The following is a 20,688-nucleotide window of genomic DNA, read 5'->3' as shown; positions in this document are numbered from 1 at the left end:
GATGTAGGTCAGTATTAAACGTTATTGGTGTAGGTCAGTGTTAAACGTTATTGGTGAAAGTCAGTATTAAACTTTATTTGTGAAGGTCAGTATTAAACGTTATGGCTGAAGGTCAGTGTTAAACGTTATTGGTGAAGGTCAGTATTAAACGTTATTGGTGTAGGTCAGTGTTGAACGTTATTGGTGAAGGTTAGTGTTGAACGTTATTGGTGAAGGTCAGTGTTCAACGTTATTGGTGTAGGTCAGTATTAAACGTTATTGGTGAAGGTCAGTGTTAAACGTTATTGGTGAAGGTCAGTATTGAACGTTATTGGTGTAGGTCAGTGTTAAACGTTATTTGTGTAGGTCAGTATTAAACGTTATTGGTGTAGGTCAGTGTTGAACGTTATTGTTCAAGGTCACTATTGAACGTTATTGGTGTAGGTCAGTATTATACGTTATTGGTGAAGGTCAGTATTAAACGTTATTGGTGTAGGTTAGTGTTGAACGTTATTGGTGTAGGTCAGTGTTGAACGTTATTGGTGTTGGTCAGTATTATACGTTATTTTTGTTGGTCAGTATTATACGTTATTGGTGTAGGTCAGTGTTGAACGTTATTGGTGAAGGTCAGTGTTGAACGTTATTGATGTAGGTCAGTATTAAACGTTATTGGTGTAGGTCAGTATTTAACGTTATTGGTGAAGGTCAGTATTAAACGTTATTGGTGTAGGTCAGTGTTGAACATTATTGGTGTAGGTCAGTATTGAACGTTTTTGGTGTAGGTCAGTATTTAACGTTATTGGTGTAGGTCAGTATTTAACGTTATTGGTGTAGGTCAGTATTGAACGTTATTGGTGTAGGTCGGTATTATACGTTATTGATGTAGGTCAGTATTAAACGTTATTGGTGTAGGTCAGTGTTGAACGTTATTGGTGTAGGTCAGTATTTAACGTTATTGGTGTAGGTCAGTATTGAACGTTATTGGTGTAGGTCAGTATTGAACGTTATTTGTGTAGGTCAGTATTGAACGTTATTTGTGTAGGTCAGTATTTAACGTTATTGGTGTAGGTCAGTATTGAACATTATTGCTGAAGGTCAGTATTGAACGTTATTGGTGAAGGTCAGTATTGAACGTTATTGGTGTATGTCAGTATTGAACGTTATTGGTGTAGGTCAGTATTGAACGTTATTGGTGAAGGTCAGTATTTAACGTTATTGGTGTAGGTCGGTATTGAACGTTATTGATGTAGGTCACTATTGAACGTTATTGGTGTAGGTCAGTATTTAACGTTATTGGTGTAGGTCAGTATTGAACGTTATTGGTGAAGGTCAGTATTGAACGTTATTGGTGAAGGTCGGTATTGAACGTTATTGATGTAGGTCACTATTGACAAATGATAGTCAAAATGGTAACTATACAGGAAAAGTATAACAGGGTAGTTTATAATTGATATAATTGTTCTTTACAATTTTGATATGCTATTGCCGTTGACAGTTTCAGTAAAAAAATTGAAATCAACACTAGATACTAAGGGGGGGGGGGGGGGGGGGGGGGGGGTATTTTATCAAAAATCTTAAATCTTATCAATTGACGTGGGTATACACACTGTGACACTAAACTATTGGATGTTTATTTTTAGATACTAATAATACGCCTGCATCATCAACAGAATTAGTAGAAGTCAAATCCGTGACGCCATCAATCACTTCCAGCAAACCAGAACACAACGTTCTATCCGCTACCATTTCAACTACAGCATCCACTCCTGAAGCAAATGTTACAAGATCTATGGATTCATCCTCAACGTCAGCGATATCAACTACAGCAGCTCTGATCACTTCTGAATTAGAAAACGACACATACAGAAAATGTTGCTCGTCTCGGGAAGTAAATTTACGAAAACTTAACCAATACGAACTTGATGAAAACCTTGTCATGTTAAGGGTCCAACTGGCTGTTAACAGAACTGTGTTATCTGCCCACAGGCGTAAACTCATCAGCGTGTATGACTCCCGGCCCAGCAGTGTAGCCCTGGGTGGTGTAGCTGGTGCGATCCTGGTCACGGTTATCGGAGTGATAGTTGTACCTGACGTTTTGGCTCTGGGTAGGTTCATGTGTAAACGTGTTCCGACTCCACAAAAAGCGTGTGTCATATAACCTGACATCGTCCTTTAAAAGTATTAAGAAATAAAAAAAAAATAAAATACCTACTGACTTGCTTATCAACTTAACGACAAAAGTAACGCTGGCTGCAGACTTTTTTTTTCGTTCGAAATCCGTTTTCGAATGTTTTTCGATATCAAATATGTGCGAGGGTTTTCCTATATGAAATATATAAGAATATATTTCAATATGAAATATGTTCGAATGTTTTCTTACATGAAATATATACGATTATTTTCAGGAATGAAATGTGTGCAAATGTTCTCTGATATAAGATATATACGAATATTTTCCGATATGAAATATCTATTAATATTTCTCGATATTAAATACGATATACAATAGTATTTTCCGATAAGTTCCAAATGGTTTGAAATATCAAATATCTACTTATGTGTCCTATTTAAGTATATGTACGATGGTTTTCCAACAACTTATATTTAACAAGTTTTCAGATAATAATGTGCACGAATGGTTTATATAAAAATATGTACGAATGTATTCCTATATAATTATGAACGAATGTAAATTGATAAAAAGTACAGTCGAATGTTTGCTGTTTCCCTGTACGGACGATTGTACTAAAATCAATATACCTATAACGAACAAACGCGCGCTATCATCACATTGAATCGACCCGCGATGCTTTTCTGTTAAACCTTTAAGTGATATTATTTATTTATTTATCTATTTATTTGTTCATTCATTCATTCATTCATTCATTTACTTTTAGCATCTGTACACCACCAAAGATGTTTCCTTATTAATCATAATAGGCCCTCGGCGAATTTAGTATCGGCCGAAGGGGATCATTTTTACAACATTATGATATTTTTTATTGTTTATACCTACTATATATAAATATTTGTGTAACTGTTCCATGTTCTATGTCTACATGTGATCGTATGTAATTTACCTGTGTCTTGATAAAGGGGCAGATTGCCTCGAAAATTTGACAATTTACTTGTCTGTACTGTCGTTATTACTACTTGACATATAACGAACAAAATATATATATTTAATACAATTTTACCAGTGAAATATCGGAAATTATTTATTGCATAAAATAACATTGTAAAAACAGGGTAATCCATATCCAAGGAGTTATCATTTTGTTATCAGCTTACAAAGTAAGAATACTTGTTAAGGTGAAATATTTAAGGAAATCTGAATCAAGCGAGTTGGGAGCAGGCAGTGTCCTACCCGCGCTGCCCGAGTTGATGTTGAGTTTCAAGTTTGACACTTTCCAATAAGAAAAAAACATATCTCTTGCTATATGCGGATATTTTAATAAACTCACAGATACAGCTTTAAATAGTAACGGTTTATCAATCATACGATTCGGCAAACCAATATGCGCCAATGGTTGTTAGCGGTGAACTGGTTGGAAGTGTATGCATGAAGTCTAGAGTGAAATTCGGTCAAACATTAGATAACGTTTGTCATGAATCGGTTGTTTTGCATTTTTCGGAATATGTTAACATCAATCAGGCAAGTCAGGAAGTGTATCTTGATGAAGTAATTCAATAAGATACCTGAATAATTTCTATATCTAATCATACTGAAAATAGTATTATAGAAGAAGGTGGTACATTAGATAGTAATGCCGATTTTTATAAGATGTTATTTTATGACTTTGCACAGAAATATTAATTATTTCAGAAACTGCAATATTAGGACAAGACTGTTTTTTTTTATTATTTTTTAATCGCATTTTATAATTTATTCAAATAACTCTTTATTCTACTTTAAAAGAACTATGTATCAATGATTATCACTGAGTTTACTCGTCTCATTTAAAGGGATATTCCTTCGTTTAAATAAAGTGTATGTCACACAAATAAAACTTAATGGGAAATGTGTATTTTCCTCAAGTAGGAAATAACTATAATGTTTCAATTAATACAGCAGTTCTACTATCAAGGTAAACCAAAGTAGTAAATGATATAAACATCTCAATTCGACCCCAAGTATCATTAATTACCCAAAAGGCAGACGGTATTTGTGTACAAAACGTATTTTTCTGTACATTTCAGCATTGCTTTTATTACCGGTAGGCATACAAACTCATATGATCCCAATGCGGGAATAGATTTTATCAGAATAAACTTTACGCGTGTCTGTTCGACATAAGGAATATCCCTTAAAGGCTTGCTTTGAACGCTTGACTTTGATTCTTCACGTTTTTTATCAAATTGTATTTCAACTGGTCATAACTAATGTTTCTGAGTAACCGTGTTACTGAAGTTATAAATATGAAGATGTATAGACTGAATCAAAATCCTAAGATTATTTACTCATTTAGTTATTATTATCATAATCTTAATATAACTATAAATGATACCGGTGGAATTGTTGGTTTTTTTATTTGTACTTTGTCACTTTAAAGTACAGATAATTGCATAGAATTACAGAGTAACATAGAGTTACATAAACTTACAAGGAATAACGAAGAATTACAATTATGCAAATTTGCAGTGTATGATAGGCTTGATCCTATCTTACACTATTTTGATGTTGTTATTTCGTGATGTTTGTGTTTATACGAGTTACAGTATAGTTTGTACTGCATACTTATGTCAGTAACTTCTATCTAATATTTAGGTCAGAGGCATGTTGATAGGGTTCGGTCTAAATAATATGTTTATGCAAATTGGCCGTTAATCTTATGCAATGTTGTATCTCTGTTCCGCTAATAAAGACATTCACACTAATGGTCAATATTTGTGGTCTCCTTGAATTTTGCACGACGACAATAACTCAGTGGTAACAAAGCACTGCTTACAAAAGATTATGGGGAAACTTATTTGGTATAACTGAATACACTGTTAGGTATCTTTTATTTGAAAAACAATAGTGGAGTGACCTGTTCCCCTGCATTTATGAGGGCAAACTGGACAATGAGACCCCCATCCGTTTACCAAAATCCTATGTATCTGTATAGACAAGCACATATTACCCCCAGCCCACCTCGTTAAATTCATGACAAGGTGAACTTCTCCCTCCATGGTACCAAGGAGTGAGTGAGTGTGTGCGTGTGTGTGTGTGTGTGTGTGTGTGTGGGGGGGGGGGGGGGGGGGGGGGGGGGGCATAAGGTACCGTCAGAAATCCCATTCTTCATGTCAAAAAAACCAACAACCTGCTGTAAATCAAAGCTGGCATGAGTATTTAGGTGCAAGATCCCATGTGCCTCTCCGTCTTCCTCTGGGTTCCGCCACATGACGGGTTTTCATCGTCCCACATCCATACTGCATATATATATATATCCCCATAATTTAACCCTACACTGCCCATTTCTTTCTATACTAGCAATAATCGCGGGGTAGTATTTCACGCCAAATTATAGTAGTAAGGGGAGATAATGCAGCAGCCCTTAAGAATGAACACTTAATTGTATCTATCCAATCTTTTCCATTAAAGTTAACAACATCATTAGACCAGAGCTGAACCAGATCATCTCTGGGGGAGGGTGTTTTTCTAGTTCATTCTGCACTAATGAATCCAATTCACTTCAGCTCATCCCTCTACGTGTCTTTCAATGAATGGATAGCCCTTTTTATCAAGGTTAAGGTTAATACAGCCTGGTCTCCCGGCAGACTCCTTCATACCCCAGTATGGAATTAAGGATCATATGCCCCATATATGGGGTGATTGACCTGGCAATATCTTATGATGTTTGAGATAACTGCAATTCAGACTTACCGTATGTGACGTTATAATTGTCATTAGGCATCAACATTAACAATTAGTGGTTGGTACATCAGGTATATGAATTGGATTTAAGATTAGGGGGGTTTTAACCTACAACACCATGAGGGGTCAGCTAAAAGGTATATACTAGGACGATTGCGGTACTTGCTCTTTACTATAGTTGGAAATTGTCTCCACTTGGAATCTATATAATGAGAATAAACCTTTGATTTCCATCTACCCCACGTTTGGAGTTTTCGCTCAGAGATCCCTCGGGAAGCTGCCTCAGTCGTAGCACCTATTCGAATGGAGTGAGTCCTGCATCGGGCCCAAGGGACACGAGCTAATTATAAAGTTTTCTGTAACATAGTTGATACTTGGTAACGAGTCACAGGTGAACAATTCCTATGTATGAATAATTGGTGATCTGATGCTTGTGGACGAATTAATAAGTATTCATTCATAAGCGTCACAGTACAAATATATATTTCCGGGTGGACGTTAATATGTAGTGATACCGGGTGACCCTTTTGGTCTGTCTTTTCCGAATAACTACTTTTAAGTGTCTTGATGGAGAGTAAGCTATAGTAATATCCGACACAGACAAGTGGCGTGGATTATATCCATTGATACTAGAGACTAAACAAATTACCAACCAAGAAATACAAAAAAAATGCTATATTGATGACCGCGGTGAAAAGGTCTGACTCAAATTTAGATAAACAGACAAATTGAAGGGAGGTAACCAATTGCCTGAGCTGAGGTAGGATAATAGGGAGACACCGGTCCACCCGCTTGTTACTCCGCTGTGCTCCACCTAGTTTTTTATAACAATAAAAAACTGTGTAGAATCCTGCTGACCTTGTATTTTTGTTCATGGGCTATTCCACTAATGTCTGTTGAAATTGTAGATGCTGAGTATCTTTGCAGTGACACATATAATATATATTGTATTAACTGGTGTGGCTGGACAGGCCATGCACATGACAAATTATATGAGGACCTGAATGTTTGGAAGCATTGCATATGTACATTTTCTATGTATTATCAACTATAGCAATTTTAAGCAATATGTTAGCTTCTGTAGTTCATATTTCCCATAGATGGGCAGTTATAGGGGTGGAAGAGGTGCCGCTGCTGGAGCTGCACGACAAAATTTTGCCTACTGTTGGCGAGAAATGACATAAGCTATAATATTGTATTTGCAAGAAATATTTTCGGCCCTGGTATTTAAATTTAGTTATAAGCTCAACAAAACTAACGGCCGAATGATAGACATAATATCTTTTGATTTTGAAGATTTTTTTTATTGATAATTTTCAACACAGCCTCATTTTCACAATGGATCAAGACTTATTTATTTTTCATCTTACAGTCCCATAAACTGATAGATACATAAACTGGAATTAACTCTAAAATGGTTATATCACTAAGGAAGCCCCTACTTAACCAAGCTGTAAGCCATGATCCAAACGCCCATGCACATTGAAAGTACACACCAAATCTTTTTTCTGGCCACCTGCACTATCAGTGTATAATTCTGGAGATCCTGAACATTTCCATTGTCTATCAGGAATTACAGTCACACCATTATACTTTTCTTAATACGATAGCCAGCGTTTTACATCTGTCTTCATTGCAGCATTAACTCTTTATTCTATGATGCGGCAGATTCACACCAACAGTAGTATCAATGATACGTCGACAAAATGCACGACCAGGGGAGATAACTCGGCATGCATTTAATGTATGTGTGTTTAATTATACATCGTGTACAAAGACATCTAGTGTATTTGTGTCTAATTATACATCGTGTAACAAGACATCTAGTGTATGTGTGTATAAATATACATCGTGTACCAAGACATCTAGTGTATGTGTGTATAATTATACATCGTGTACAAAGACATCTAGTGTATATGTGTCTAATTATACATTGTGTACAAAGACATCTAGTGTATGTGTATAAGTATACATTGTGTACAAAGACATCTAGTGTATGTGTGTATAAATATACATCGTGTACCAAGACATCTAGTGTATATGTGTATAATTATACATTGTGTACAAAGACATCTAGTGTATGTGTGTATAATTATACATTGTGTACAAAGACATCTAGTGTATGTGTATAAGTATACATTGTGTACAAAGACATCTAGTGTATGTGTATAAGTATACATCGTGTACAAAGACATAATTTATAGTGTATGTGTGTATAATTATACATCGTGTACAAAGACATATAATGTATGTGTGTATATTATACATTGTGTACAAAGACATCTAGTGTATGTGTGTATAATTATACATCGTATACAGAGACATAATGTATGTGTGTATAAGTATACGTCATGTCAACAGACATCTACTGTTTGTGTGTATAATTATACATCGTGTACAAAGACCTATAATGTATGTGTGTATAATTATACACATAATGTATGTGTGTATAAGTATACGTCATGTCAACAGACATCTACTGTTTGTGTGTATAATTATACATCGTGTACAAAGACCTATAATGTATGTGTGTATAATTATACATCGTGTACAAAGACATAATGTATGTGTGTATAAATATACGTCGTGTAATTAGACATCTAATGTAAGTGTGTTTTAGTATCCGCTTTGTACTAAGCATCTAACTGTGTGTTTATATTTATACGTCATGTACCAAGCCATATCAAGCTTTGTTGTAGAGACCAACCAACCAATTGTTTTCCCATAGACCTTAGTGTTAACGTTTTGGATTATTTCATTCAAATTCTTGAATTGAATATGACAATTATGGTTTATAACAAAAGTTTAGGGTCTGATATAACACCTAATCAAAAAAAAAGTTGGGTCCTTCAGCTCAAATTTTCTCCAGGGTAGCCATTTTGAAAATAGGTGAATTTCGCAGTAAAAATTCTCAAAAATCTTAAATTTTTACCTGTTTACTATTATTACGAGAAATTTTGGGAAAAAAACCAATCGGACTTCAGAAATTTATATCAACATTTCTTATTGATAGTTACCTATCAGGCTACATATCTATTTTCTCACTTCATAACATACTGGCCAATCAGTGGCTGCCAGACATTTTATCCTTGGCTGAACGTTCTATACACAGGGGCTGTTTCAAAAATATATATTTTTTCAATTGGTTGGTTGTTCCCTGTATGGTCGAAACCCAAATACAGGTAAAGGTGGGATTTTTTGTTCAGTGTTTGTTTCCGTAACCTTTGTTTTACATATATAATGCATTAAAACCATATACAGACTTCTGATTGGTTAAGCTTTAATATTGACAAATCTTAATGATAATCCAGATATTGAATTTGTCTTTCGATATCACTTATTGATACATGATTTTCGAGACCTAAAAGTCATGGGGTCAACTGCTCGAACACATTGGTTTTCGTTTTAACCTGCTTTCCTCACACCATGTGACCATTCACATGCTTCCATCCGGTCCAACGTGCAATTGTGATTGATATATTTTGATAGAATGCTCTCTCCTTTGTGCGGGATGCGTGCGTGAAGAGTGTTCGTGTATGATCGTCTCCTTGTGGTAACATGACTTGATATACTTATTGTTTCTTTTTGTAAGGTAAATTAATTTAACATTTACAACTTGTGGAATGTCAATTAATGATACGGTAGGTTACGTTTAGCACTTTCTTTTATGTATGTTTAATTTGTTTTTAAATTTAAAAACAAATGAGAAATAATTTGAGAGGAAAATGAGAGAGAAAGGGTGAGTGGAAATTGAGCGAGAAAAGGGAAGATGAGATTGAGAGAGAAATGTGGGGTGGAAATTGAGAGAGATGTGGGGAGGGAATTGTGTGATAGGTGGGGAGGGAATTGAGTAAGAGAGGGGAAGATGGAAATTAGAGAGACAAGTTGTGTTGGAATTGAGAAAGAGGTTAGGAGGGAATTGTGTAATAGGTAAGGAGGGATTTGAGTGGGAAATGGGGGAGTGAAAATTGAGTTATAAGTGGGGAGGGAATTGTGTGATAGGCGTGGAGGGAATTAAGTGAGAGAGGGGTCTGAATATTGAGTGAGAGATCGGGAGTGAGAACTGAGTGAGAGGTGAGGACAGAATTGTGTTCGAGAAACGTTAATCCGACCTATGAGAACCCGGTAGACCAAACTAAATTCATGTCGCATAACGTAGGGTTTAAAAAGCCCAAACGGATTGATTCTATTTTTAGGTATAACTGTCAATGTTGTTTTGGAATTTCTGCTTTTACGGTATTATATAGATAATCGAATAGCATTGACATACCAGGTTAACGTTATACATACAGACACGAGGTAAGCAAAACTGAAATTATTGAAATTATATTTAATATGGTAATTGAGACATATGTTGTCATATCCGGAATTATGATACCGCCCGCCGCCAGTGATCTGTATATTATACACAACAAGGAAGTAAAGGAATGACTCGTCGCTTTGAAACGATCGATGGCTTTATCGTAGTTTAAAGCATTCTAAGGTGAGTATTACGTCTGACAATGACATTGATACTCAGACGTATTGTATTATAAACAACAGTGTTGTATACGAAGCGAATGCTGGCCGAGTTTAGACGGGTGGCTCAGTAGCACATTGTAACAAACGTTTCTTTCACCTAGGTAGACAGGGTCCGATTTTCTCTTCCCTTTTGACTCCGGCTTCCCCCAACCATATGACCCCTCACACGCTACATTCTGTTCAATCAAGTGTGATAAATTTAATTTGAAAAACAAACTTGCTTGGTTTGTTTAGTAATATTTAACGTCCTATCAATAACTAAGATAACGAAAAGACTACGGCCTTCTATATGTGCGAGACACATGTGTGAGGTGTATTTGCTTGATGAACTTTGCGTGCGGAACTGACATACAAATTGCTGCGTAATTGTTAAGTAAATAAAGTTTTCATTTACAGCTGGTGTAATATTACTTATTAGGATATGGTGGCTTTAGTTCAGCACATTGTTAGGTCGCCTTAGACAAAGTCTCAAGTGACCTATTCTAATCGCCTTTTGTCCGTCGTCATGCGTCGTCCGCAAAACAATTTACATTTTCAACTTCTTCTAAACTAAATGAAATATGGCAGGAAGCTTCGATGGCCAAAGGCCAACCAAAATTGTGAATTATATAGACCCTAGCCCCCAGGGGCCTGAAAGACGGGCCAATAAGGGTCGAATTGACTAAAAATTCAAAAATCTTCTCAACCTTCAGATATTGTAGAATCAAATACTCTTCATAGATAGAAAGATCTTAAGGTGCTTAACTAAAATCATGAATTTCATGACCCTGGGGTCTCACGTTTGCCCCTGGGTAGGGGGTCAACTTTGCTATAGTATATATAGGAAAATCACATTTTTGACTCTCACTTGTTTCATTACTATTGGAATTAATTCTAACTTGGTTAACAGTATGGTTAACATTAACACAATGGACTGAAAGTTTAATAGTGTGGACATGTTGGCCTTGACCGACCCCCAGTGACTGGTGGGTACGGCCAAGAAGGGTCAAATTGACTAAAATTTCAAAAATATTCTTCTCAACTTCCAGATATGGTAGAATAAACTACTCTTCATAGTTAGAAACGTCTTACGGTGCTTTACCACAATTTTGAATTTCATTACCCTGGAGTCTCACGTTTGCCCATGGGCAGTGAGTAAACTTTACTATGGTTTATATAGAAAAATCACATTTTTGACTATCATTTGTTTGATTTCTATTGTAATTAATTCTAACTTGTGTAACATTATCTGCACGGGATGGCGGTTTAATGGTATGACCATGTTGGCCTTGACTGACCCCCATGGGGCTGATGGGTAGGGCCAAAAATGGTCAAATTGACTAAAATTTCAGACATCTTCTCAACTTCAAGATATCGTAGAATCAACAACCCTTCACAGATAGAACATTCTTAAGGTGCTTTGCCAAAATTGTGAATTTCATGACCCTGTGGTCTCAAGTTTGCCCATAGAAAGGGGGTAAACATTACTATAGTTTATATTGGAAAATCACATTTTTAACTATCATTTGTTACGTTTCTAGTGAAATTCATTCTAACTTGTGTAACATTATCTGCACGGGATGGCGGTTTAATGGTATGACCATGTTGGCCTTGACTGACCCCCAGGGGCTGATGGGTAGGGCCAAAAATGGTCAAATTGACTAAAATTTCAGACATCTTCTCAACTTCAAGATATCGTAGAATCAACAACCCTTCACAGATAGAAAATTCTTAAGGTGCTTTGCCAAAATTGTGAATTTCATGACCCTGTGGTCTCAAGTTTTCCCATAGAAAGGGGGTAAACATTACTATAGTTTATATTGGAAAATCACATTTTTAACTATCATTTGTTACGTTTCTAGTGAAATTCATTCTAACTTGGTTAATATTATCAGCGGGGGGTGACGTTTTGTTAGTATGCACCTATTGGGCCCGACTGATCCCCGGGGCTGATGGGCTGGGCCAAAAAATTCAAATGTTTATTAAATGAGAGATTATGAGGCCCGGCAAGTCTCGGTAGAAACAGATAAATCTTCATCACACTCTCAGCCCTGGTCGATATGTCATCACAGACAAATTTGTTACATCAGAATTTTTACTACTAGGTCAATGGAAGACGGGTCGAGCAGATGATGAATTGAGAGAATTATGGGGGAGGGTTGATTGAAAGAGGAAGTGGGGAGGGTGGGAATTCATATAAGGACACCGGAGGGGATGAATCGAAGCGATGGACAGAGGAAGAAGAGTGAGAAACGGCAGAGAGGAAGAGAATTAACAGAGACGAGAAATTGGATGATTTAGTAAGGGAGACGGCTACAGGGAATGAATTAGGAGAGGGGCAATTGTAATATCTTCTTTTAATGATGTCATCAAATGTAAACCAAAATAAATAAAAAGTTGGATGCTGTAGCGACACAATTGCTCTTGTTGTTTACAGAATTGTGAATCATAACAGGATGAAGAGTGAAAATGAATGTTTAACAAATACGAATCTAAGTAAATTGTAAAACGTGTGGGAAAAATAATGTTGTGAGATTTCCTCTTTTTCAGGTTACTGTATATCCTTCGTGAACCTTACAATGGCTGAAGGTGGACACCCACAGAAACTCGGAAACCTTGATGATGACGCAACGGAAACAATCTTCATCGAGAAACAACCTCGACTTATTCTGGACAACCATTATGATATAGCATCACCCTTGTTTGGACGTAGAGTGAAGGAAATCGGGAAGTTCGACATAAAGACTCTGTCGGATAAATGTACTTGCCTTGCTCGTGGTCTTGTATACCTTCCATGTAATCAAGTAATGGTAAGTGATGACACCAACAGGAAGCTGAAGCTGTTTAAAGACAATGGACAGTTCCTGGACGAGTTGTCCATACGAGGATATCCCAATGATCTGTGTCTGGTGGACAACAACACTGTGGCGGTCGCTGTCGACAAACCTGGTGGTATACATGTCGTGAAAGTCGAGGCATCAAAACTATCCCTGTCGTCTGAGATCAGGATGTCAAACAGTAAGGACTGCATCGGTATAACACATACAGACGGGAGATTTGTCGTGGGTACAGAAGGAGGAGGAGTATACAGTCTAACACAGGACGGCGTGGCTGACTTGTTACATCAGTATAACAGTAAATGTTACTCACTCACACATGACCCAGTAAATGGAGACACACTCGTCAGTGTCTATAGCAACAACCCAGGAAACGTCACGGTGTCCAGACTGTCGGCTAATAATCGTCACACGGACGTGATGAAGGTTGGCGTCGTGAGGCATCCCTTCGTGATAGACGTAGATACGGAGGCAAACATCTACGTATGTGGTCATACGTCACACAACGTCGTACAGATGTCTGGGGACGGGTCACAAGTCAGGGAACTTCTGACGTCCTTGGAAGGGATGAAGTATCCAATGGCAATTTCTGTAAATGGTGATAAGTTTGTGGTCACTAGTTATGATGACAACCATATCCGGGTCTTTGAGCTTTACTAACGTTAATAACATACACAAGCACGAACAGATCACTTGAGATGTATGGTAACCATAGCAATCGAAGTGCATCGTGACACAGTATGACTTAAAACAGTAATAATAGCATTGTATGTCCAACTCCAGCTAATACACCATCGCCGAAATTGCCGGGTTCCAATTATACCTTTTATCAAAGGAAATGTAAAACCATTGCTGTGATGATTATTTAATGGTACAACCAATTTCCATTTCATTGTGTGCTTGATATCATTAGTTCGAAGTATATGTGTATAAGTTATGGTCTGATTTTGTGTTAATCAACTTGTAGATGGGATACTATTAGCAACATTCCTTTGTCTCAGTAAGTTGTAAATTAAATTCAATATAAAGAGCTGGACCGTCTCTCGAATTTTGTCATATGTAGAGCCACACATCAGGAGATCAAACAGCCGTGTTTATGTATGCTATTTGCTTCGGGTTGACAGATTGTATTCGATAATAACTTTAACAGATAGCATACATTACCCTTGTTTTTTTCGTTATTTTGATTTCTAACTACGGTGTGATCAGAGTCATTAGTGATGAAAACCATAATTAAACAGTTTATATTTAATTTTATACTTTGTTGTCATTGTTTTGAATCATGTATTCATTTCTTATCGCTTTGTTTTGTAATGTACACCTTGTAAATCGGATACTGGTGGCCGTCTCTCTCCGTCACAATGATATGTGGATTTGATATAATATAGAGAGCTGGTCTATCACGCATGGCGAAAAACTACACTCGATTAAAAAAAAACAACAGTTATCTAGTTGCGTAGTTGGACCATGTAACCAGTGATCAGGTAACGTGACTGGGTCTGGTTACCCGTGACCAGGTAACATGACTTGAACGCGTTATTAGTAACCAGGTAAGGTGACTGGACCAGGTTACTGGTGGCAAGGAAACATTAATAGACCGTGTTACAGTGACCAGGTAACGTGACTGCATCGGATTACCAGTCACCAGGCAACGTGACGTGACCCGGTAACCAGTGACAAGGTAGCGTGACTTGGACGGGCTACACGTGAACAGGTAATTTGACGGGACTGGGTAGCCTGTGACCAGGTAACGTGACTAGGCAGTAAAATTACTGTAGAACATTTACGATTCTACAACAATGTTATAATGACCAATTTAAAAGGCTAATTCTTTGTATATATGTATGCAAACCAAATGTTAACCACACTTGAATACCTTATGATATTGCAACCAAAAAGTATAAACATATTTTGAAGACAAATATAAATATTCGAGATTCGAACTCGTTTCCCTTATACTTTCATCGTAACCACTTTTTTATTTCCACAGAGATTAAATTCATTTTACTTTCCTCGTCAATAGGGACCAGGGAGTTAGATGCATCATGGTTCCTCACAATGCATAACTAACATATCTATATTTTTATTTTACCCACTCTCTCTTACATTCTTACATTTAAAAACAAATGTCTTAAGAATCATTTAAAACTGTTTGTATATTACACATTTGGTCAGGAAATTACCGGTGAACAGGTTGTGGAAGATTTCTAATAGAAGTAGATATTGACCGTTGGTTGATACTATAATACAAATAGATAGTATATCGCCAGAAATAACCGTGAATTGATGGTGACTTGGTAGGGGGACCTTGCATGGAGAAAACTAAACATGACGGGCCTGGACGAAATATCACTGGTGACTTGGGAAAAGGTAATGGAAGAATGCCGTATGCCAGCGAGTGGGAATATTCTAGGAAATTTAATGGACACAAGGATACCAATGGTGACAAGGTAGAGTAACTGTAAGTTTCAAGCGACATGGTTGTGGTACTGGTACACGAAAATGCTCGTTACCGTGTAGCTAGACTGGACCGGCAGATTACCAGGTTGGGTGACTGCCCATGGCCTTTACGATTACTTGTGACCTGGCCGCCAGGTCACGGAGTTTAATGTGACCAGGAAACGGCATTAGTCCGGGAGTTTAATGGTCGCCACCTGGAGGGTCTTGTCAGAGAGTTTAGGTGACACCAGGTGGCGGAAGTGGTCCGAAAGTATAATGGTGGCCAGGTGGCGTAACTGATCCAGGAGTTTAATGGACGCCAGGTTGCGGGTCATGTCAGAGAGATTAGTGGACAACAGCTGGCGGACCTGGTTCTTGACTTTAATGGTCTCAAGTTGGCGGAACTTGTTTGGGAGTTTGAATGGTCATCGGGGGTTGGAAATGGTTTGGGGGTTTAAAGCTGGCTAGGTAGCGGAAATGGTCCGGACAAAAATGTGAAATATGTTTATATTACACGGCCATCGATCAGCCATTTATATTCAGACAATGTTATTAGGCCAGGTTCTGTCATATTAACCAGATAATTAATAAAACAGGTCGAGGCCTAATAACAGGGTCAAGAAAAGTTAATATAATAATGTGTCAATTCAGAAATGGAGTGAGTCAGCTAAATTATGATCTGTTTAAAGATCATTTGAAAAATACTTCAAATTGTTCATGTGGTTACAGAATTGAAAACTCCTACCAGTTCTTCTTTGAATGTCCTCGCTTTACTGATGCTAGACAAACTCTATTTCAAGATTTTACATTAATTGATATAGACTTTATAAATGCAATGTCTTCAGATATAATTCTAAATGGCAATCAAGAACTTAATCATGTACAGATCCAGGATTTGTTTGAGTGTGTGCATAGTACATTATTGCTACACAACGGTTCAAATAGCTGATATAGACCTATAATTAGAAGTATATTTATTATAAATTGTTGATGGTGTTATAGTATACTTTATGATGTTGAAATAATAGTATTAACCCGTAATGGCTGGTAAAATTATGTTATTATGATATTATTATATACAAAATAATTACCTGTGTTGATTGACTACTGGACATCACTTGCCAGTGGACTGTATGTGGTCGTGATGCATAAGGTATATACGTATACATGTAGTATGAAATAACTAATTTAAAAGTTATGACATAATATATTTAAGTATTGTATTTATTGTGTAACACCAAAATAACACTAGTACTCTTAGTATCTGTTGTTTTTGAACCACAGTGTAAGTATATGGTATATGATAATGCCCACCAGCTCATAGTATCTTCTAAATATATAAAATTAGTTTTAATAACAATTATATAATTACATGCATGCAATGTCTGTGAATGTATAATGTGTGTTTGTGTGTATGAGAAAGTATGTATGTGTTCTAATTGTCTAGGTTTTTTTTTTCTTTTTTTTTTCATATTCCCCCATTCATTTACAATATCTATTAATTTTCATTCATTATATACTGAAAGCTAGGTAGAGAGCTTATATTGGCTATGCCTGTTGCTTAATTCCCATTGATTTATCAATAAAATATGTTTGAAACAGAAAAAAACAGGGTCAATCTGGAATTGGTTCATTGACTAATGACACGTTTATTTATAACATAATAACAACAATAAATCGAATAAGAATGCCTTATATTTAAGTCAAATTCATATGAAAATAAACTCGGTGAGTACTAAAATTAAAACATTACACGTAGTGTTTATTGACTTCATAAAAATTCCTTCACTTATTTGAAACTATTCTATTCAGCTGATTAATACTAATACGGCAAGTAAGTAGACGGAGTGAATAGGCATATATAAATGGATGAAAAATGTATGTTAAAGAACAATTCTCGTTTCTAAATGAAAAACATTAATAGTTCATCTCGTGAAGTAGAAACTTTGAAACATTTGAAAAGTATAAAAGTGTCAACTCTTATCGTGCTTCATGTTTTCATCACACCCAGTGAAAAATTACTATTATTCATCAAGATAAAAACAAATACCATGATTCCAACAATTACGTCAGGTTAGTCCTCACGTACGGTACCTACGAGTGCTATCATAAGGATTTCATACATAATTTTATCGATTTCTGCAAAAACATAAAAAAAGAACATTTATTATAGTTGAGTTGGGTGTCTGTCCATAAAACGACGGTCGATTTTTGTTATAGACCATGAAATAATAGAAATATTCATATAATCATTGAACATAGATATAACGTTATAAAGAGGTATGGCGCATATTGGCCTGTTTCGACCTAATGGTTACCGTTTTCAAAAACAAAAATATTGTTAAAAACTGAGTTTTTGGATACAGACCTTAAATCTATAACATATAAAACAATCTTATTTGCGAAAAATTCTTTTGATCATTGCAATGGATATTTCATTGAATGACCGTAAAGTTGCATCATCTGGCTATTTGCAACTTTCGAAAGGGGGGGGGGGGGGGGTTCCCACATTCATATCATTTTTTGACATAAAGCGCATCGGAAGACCAACTTTTACAATGTCTTATTTTATTCTTTGTACCAAAAGACAACTAAAATTATATTCTTAAAAAGTGGTCCTCCGATGCGCTGGTATCGAAAAATTGGAACAACGTAGTGGATAAAATATTTTAATTTTCGTATTAACTAAACTGACTATAACTCATAACATAAAAGTTCACCATCCCGTGAGTCCGCATAGCTCATATGGTAGAATAATCGTTTAGCAAGCCAACGGTTCCGAGTTCGAATCACCAAGATGTATTTTATTCATATTTTGCTATGTTTCTGAGAAAAAATACTATTTAATTTTTCATTGTCATATTTGAAAGATTTTTTTACTTAACATTAAATGCATAGATATAAATGTTAAGAAAAATATCACTTGCATACAAATAGAGTGAAATCATAACAGATTTACTCTATATCATTCAAAGTAAAATGTAAATGAACTGCAGCGTCGACCACAGGCATACATGGATAAGTAGTACAAAATTCCTATTTAACATGTCAATTATACTTATTTTCATAATCCGTTCACAACACCAGTGCGCCAATGGACCATGACGATCTATTTTGGTACTGTGGGAATTACTGGGGTCACGTGATATTTTACCTGTATTTTTAGCCAAGACCATCGCTGCACGTGGCCTAGGTCAGGATAAGCGGAAAACGACTATACCTCTTTATCAACAAAACTTACTAATATTACATAATTTTAAAACATCGCAAAGAACCAAGAAAACACCTAGTCTGGTAATCTAATACCTCATGTATTGTAAAATATTTTTATTTCGCATCGGATTTATCTTCGTGTTGATACGCGAGGAGAGTCAATTGCGAATTTAAATTCCTCGCGATCATATATAAAAACAATAACATTTTTGGATGGCGGTGAAGCTATCGGTTACCGATGTAGGAGTCTTACAACGTCCATGGTCATCATTCGCGAATTAAAAGTCATTTCTAAATCAGCGTTCGCAAAATCATGTATTCGCGAATATGACAGTTGAGATACATGTCAGGTCGCGAAATAAAGTATCCGCGAAATCTAAGTGATATACAGTATATCTAGTCTATTGACATGTGATAATGCGGCCGATGTTTGTCGGTTATCGGCTGTAGTAGGTAGATAGCCTTCACAATTATCAGTCAAATACAGGTTTTTATGCTGTATCAGCACATTATTTAAAAAAGTCGTTATCGATACAGAACACAAACCATACAGAGGAACAAGGTACGGAGTAATACGGTACGTATATATTATACAGTATAACGGAGAGATACAAAACATAGAATACACGGTATGACAATTAAGGGTACATGGTACTGTAAAACGGATGTGGTATTCATTTATCATTGTAACGGTTAAGGAGTGCAATCAACTATATTACAATATCCATGAAAATAAATCAAACTTTTCATTAATTGTACAAAAATGCTATAGAGACCAACCAACCAATTGTTTTCCCATAGACTTTAGTTTTAGTTTTGGTTTAGTTTTGGATTATTTCATTCAAATTCTTGAATTGAATATGACGATTATGGTTTATAACAAAAGTTTAGGGTCTGATATAACACCTAATCAAAAAAAAAAAAAGTTGGGTCCTTCAGATCAAATTTTCTCCAGGGTAGCCATTTTTAAAATAGGTGAATTTCGCAGTAAAAATTCTCAAACATCTTAAATGTTTACTATTATTACGTGAACTTTTGGGAAAAAAAAACAATCGGACTTACGAAATTTATATCAACATTTCTTATTCATAGTTACCTATCAGACTACATATCTATGTTCTCACTTCATAACATACTGGCCAATCAGTGGCTGCCAGACATTTTATCCTTGGCTCAACGTTCTATACACAGGGGCTGTTTCAAAAATATATCTTTTCAATTGGTTGGTTGTTCCCTGCAGTCTTTTCGCTGAATTGATCACTTTATACTATTTTAATTTTCTGTAATGAATTCCGTTACCACGAGTTGTTATCTTTTGTATATGATTTAGAAGTAAAGAGGCGAGGTTCAAACCAAATGTAATGAAATACTCTAGTGATTCCATATAAATGGTTATGCTTTCATCGACTGCATTTGCGTTGTTTTCTTAATATGGGTTGGAAATTGATACATGAATGGCTTCCTGTCCGTATATGATAAAGATTCAAAGGAAAATTAGTTTAAAACATATTCCGTATTTAATCTGCCAGATCAGCGTTTATAGCAGACGACGTTGACAAACGCATTATCGTATTGAAACGGCACTTATGATTATGTGGCAACTTCGTTTTTGACGTGAATTGATAGTGCCAACATTTGATATTCGTAAAGTTTTTTTTTGATTGGCACCCTTAAAAAGTAAAGGAAAGGCTAACTAGTTCAGAAAGCTCCTCACATTGAAAAGTGCCCGGCGGCAATGTTTGTTGACACATGATGCCTCTAGTTGTATTCCGACACTGGAATGTGCAACACAAAGTGTAGATATTGATTTACATCTAAATTGTTTACTTGGGGAACCCAGTATAAAGTAAACAGATTAAGGTT

General features: G+C 36.1%; 1 protein-coding gene across 1 annotated transcript; it reads left to right on the top strand.

Annotated features, from left to right (window-relative positions):
* Nucleotides 1-10,220: 10,220 nt before the first annotated feature.
* LOC117321375 lies at nucleotides 10,221-14,430 on the top strand. Its single transcript, XM_033875818.1, has 2 exons — nucleotides 10,221-10,319; nucleotides 12,887-14,430. Exon 2 carries the CDS (start codon nucleotides 12,916-12,918, stop codon nucleotides 13,831-13,833), a length of 918 nt encoding a protein of 305 aa, XP_033731709.1. The 5' UTR covers nucleotides 10,221-10,319; nucleotides 12,887-12,915; the 3' UTR covers nucleotides 13,834-14,430.
* Nucleotides 14,431-20,688: the final 6,258 nt, after the last annotated feature.

The sequence above is a fragment of the Pecten maximus genome, unplaced genomic scaffold, assembly GCF_902652985.1.
Source record: "Pecten maximus unplaced genomic scaffold, xPecMax1.1, whole genome shotgun sequence".
Taxonomy (NCBI): Eukaryota; Metazoa; Mollusca; class Bivalvia; order Pectinida; family Pectinidae; genus Pecten; species Pecten maximus.
This window is presented reverse-complemented; position numbering and strand designations above follow the sequence as displayed.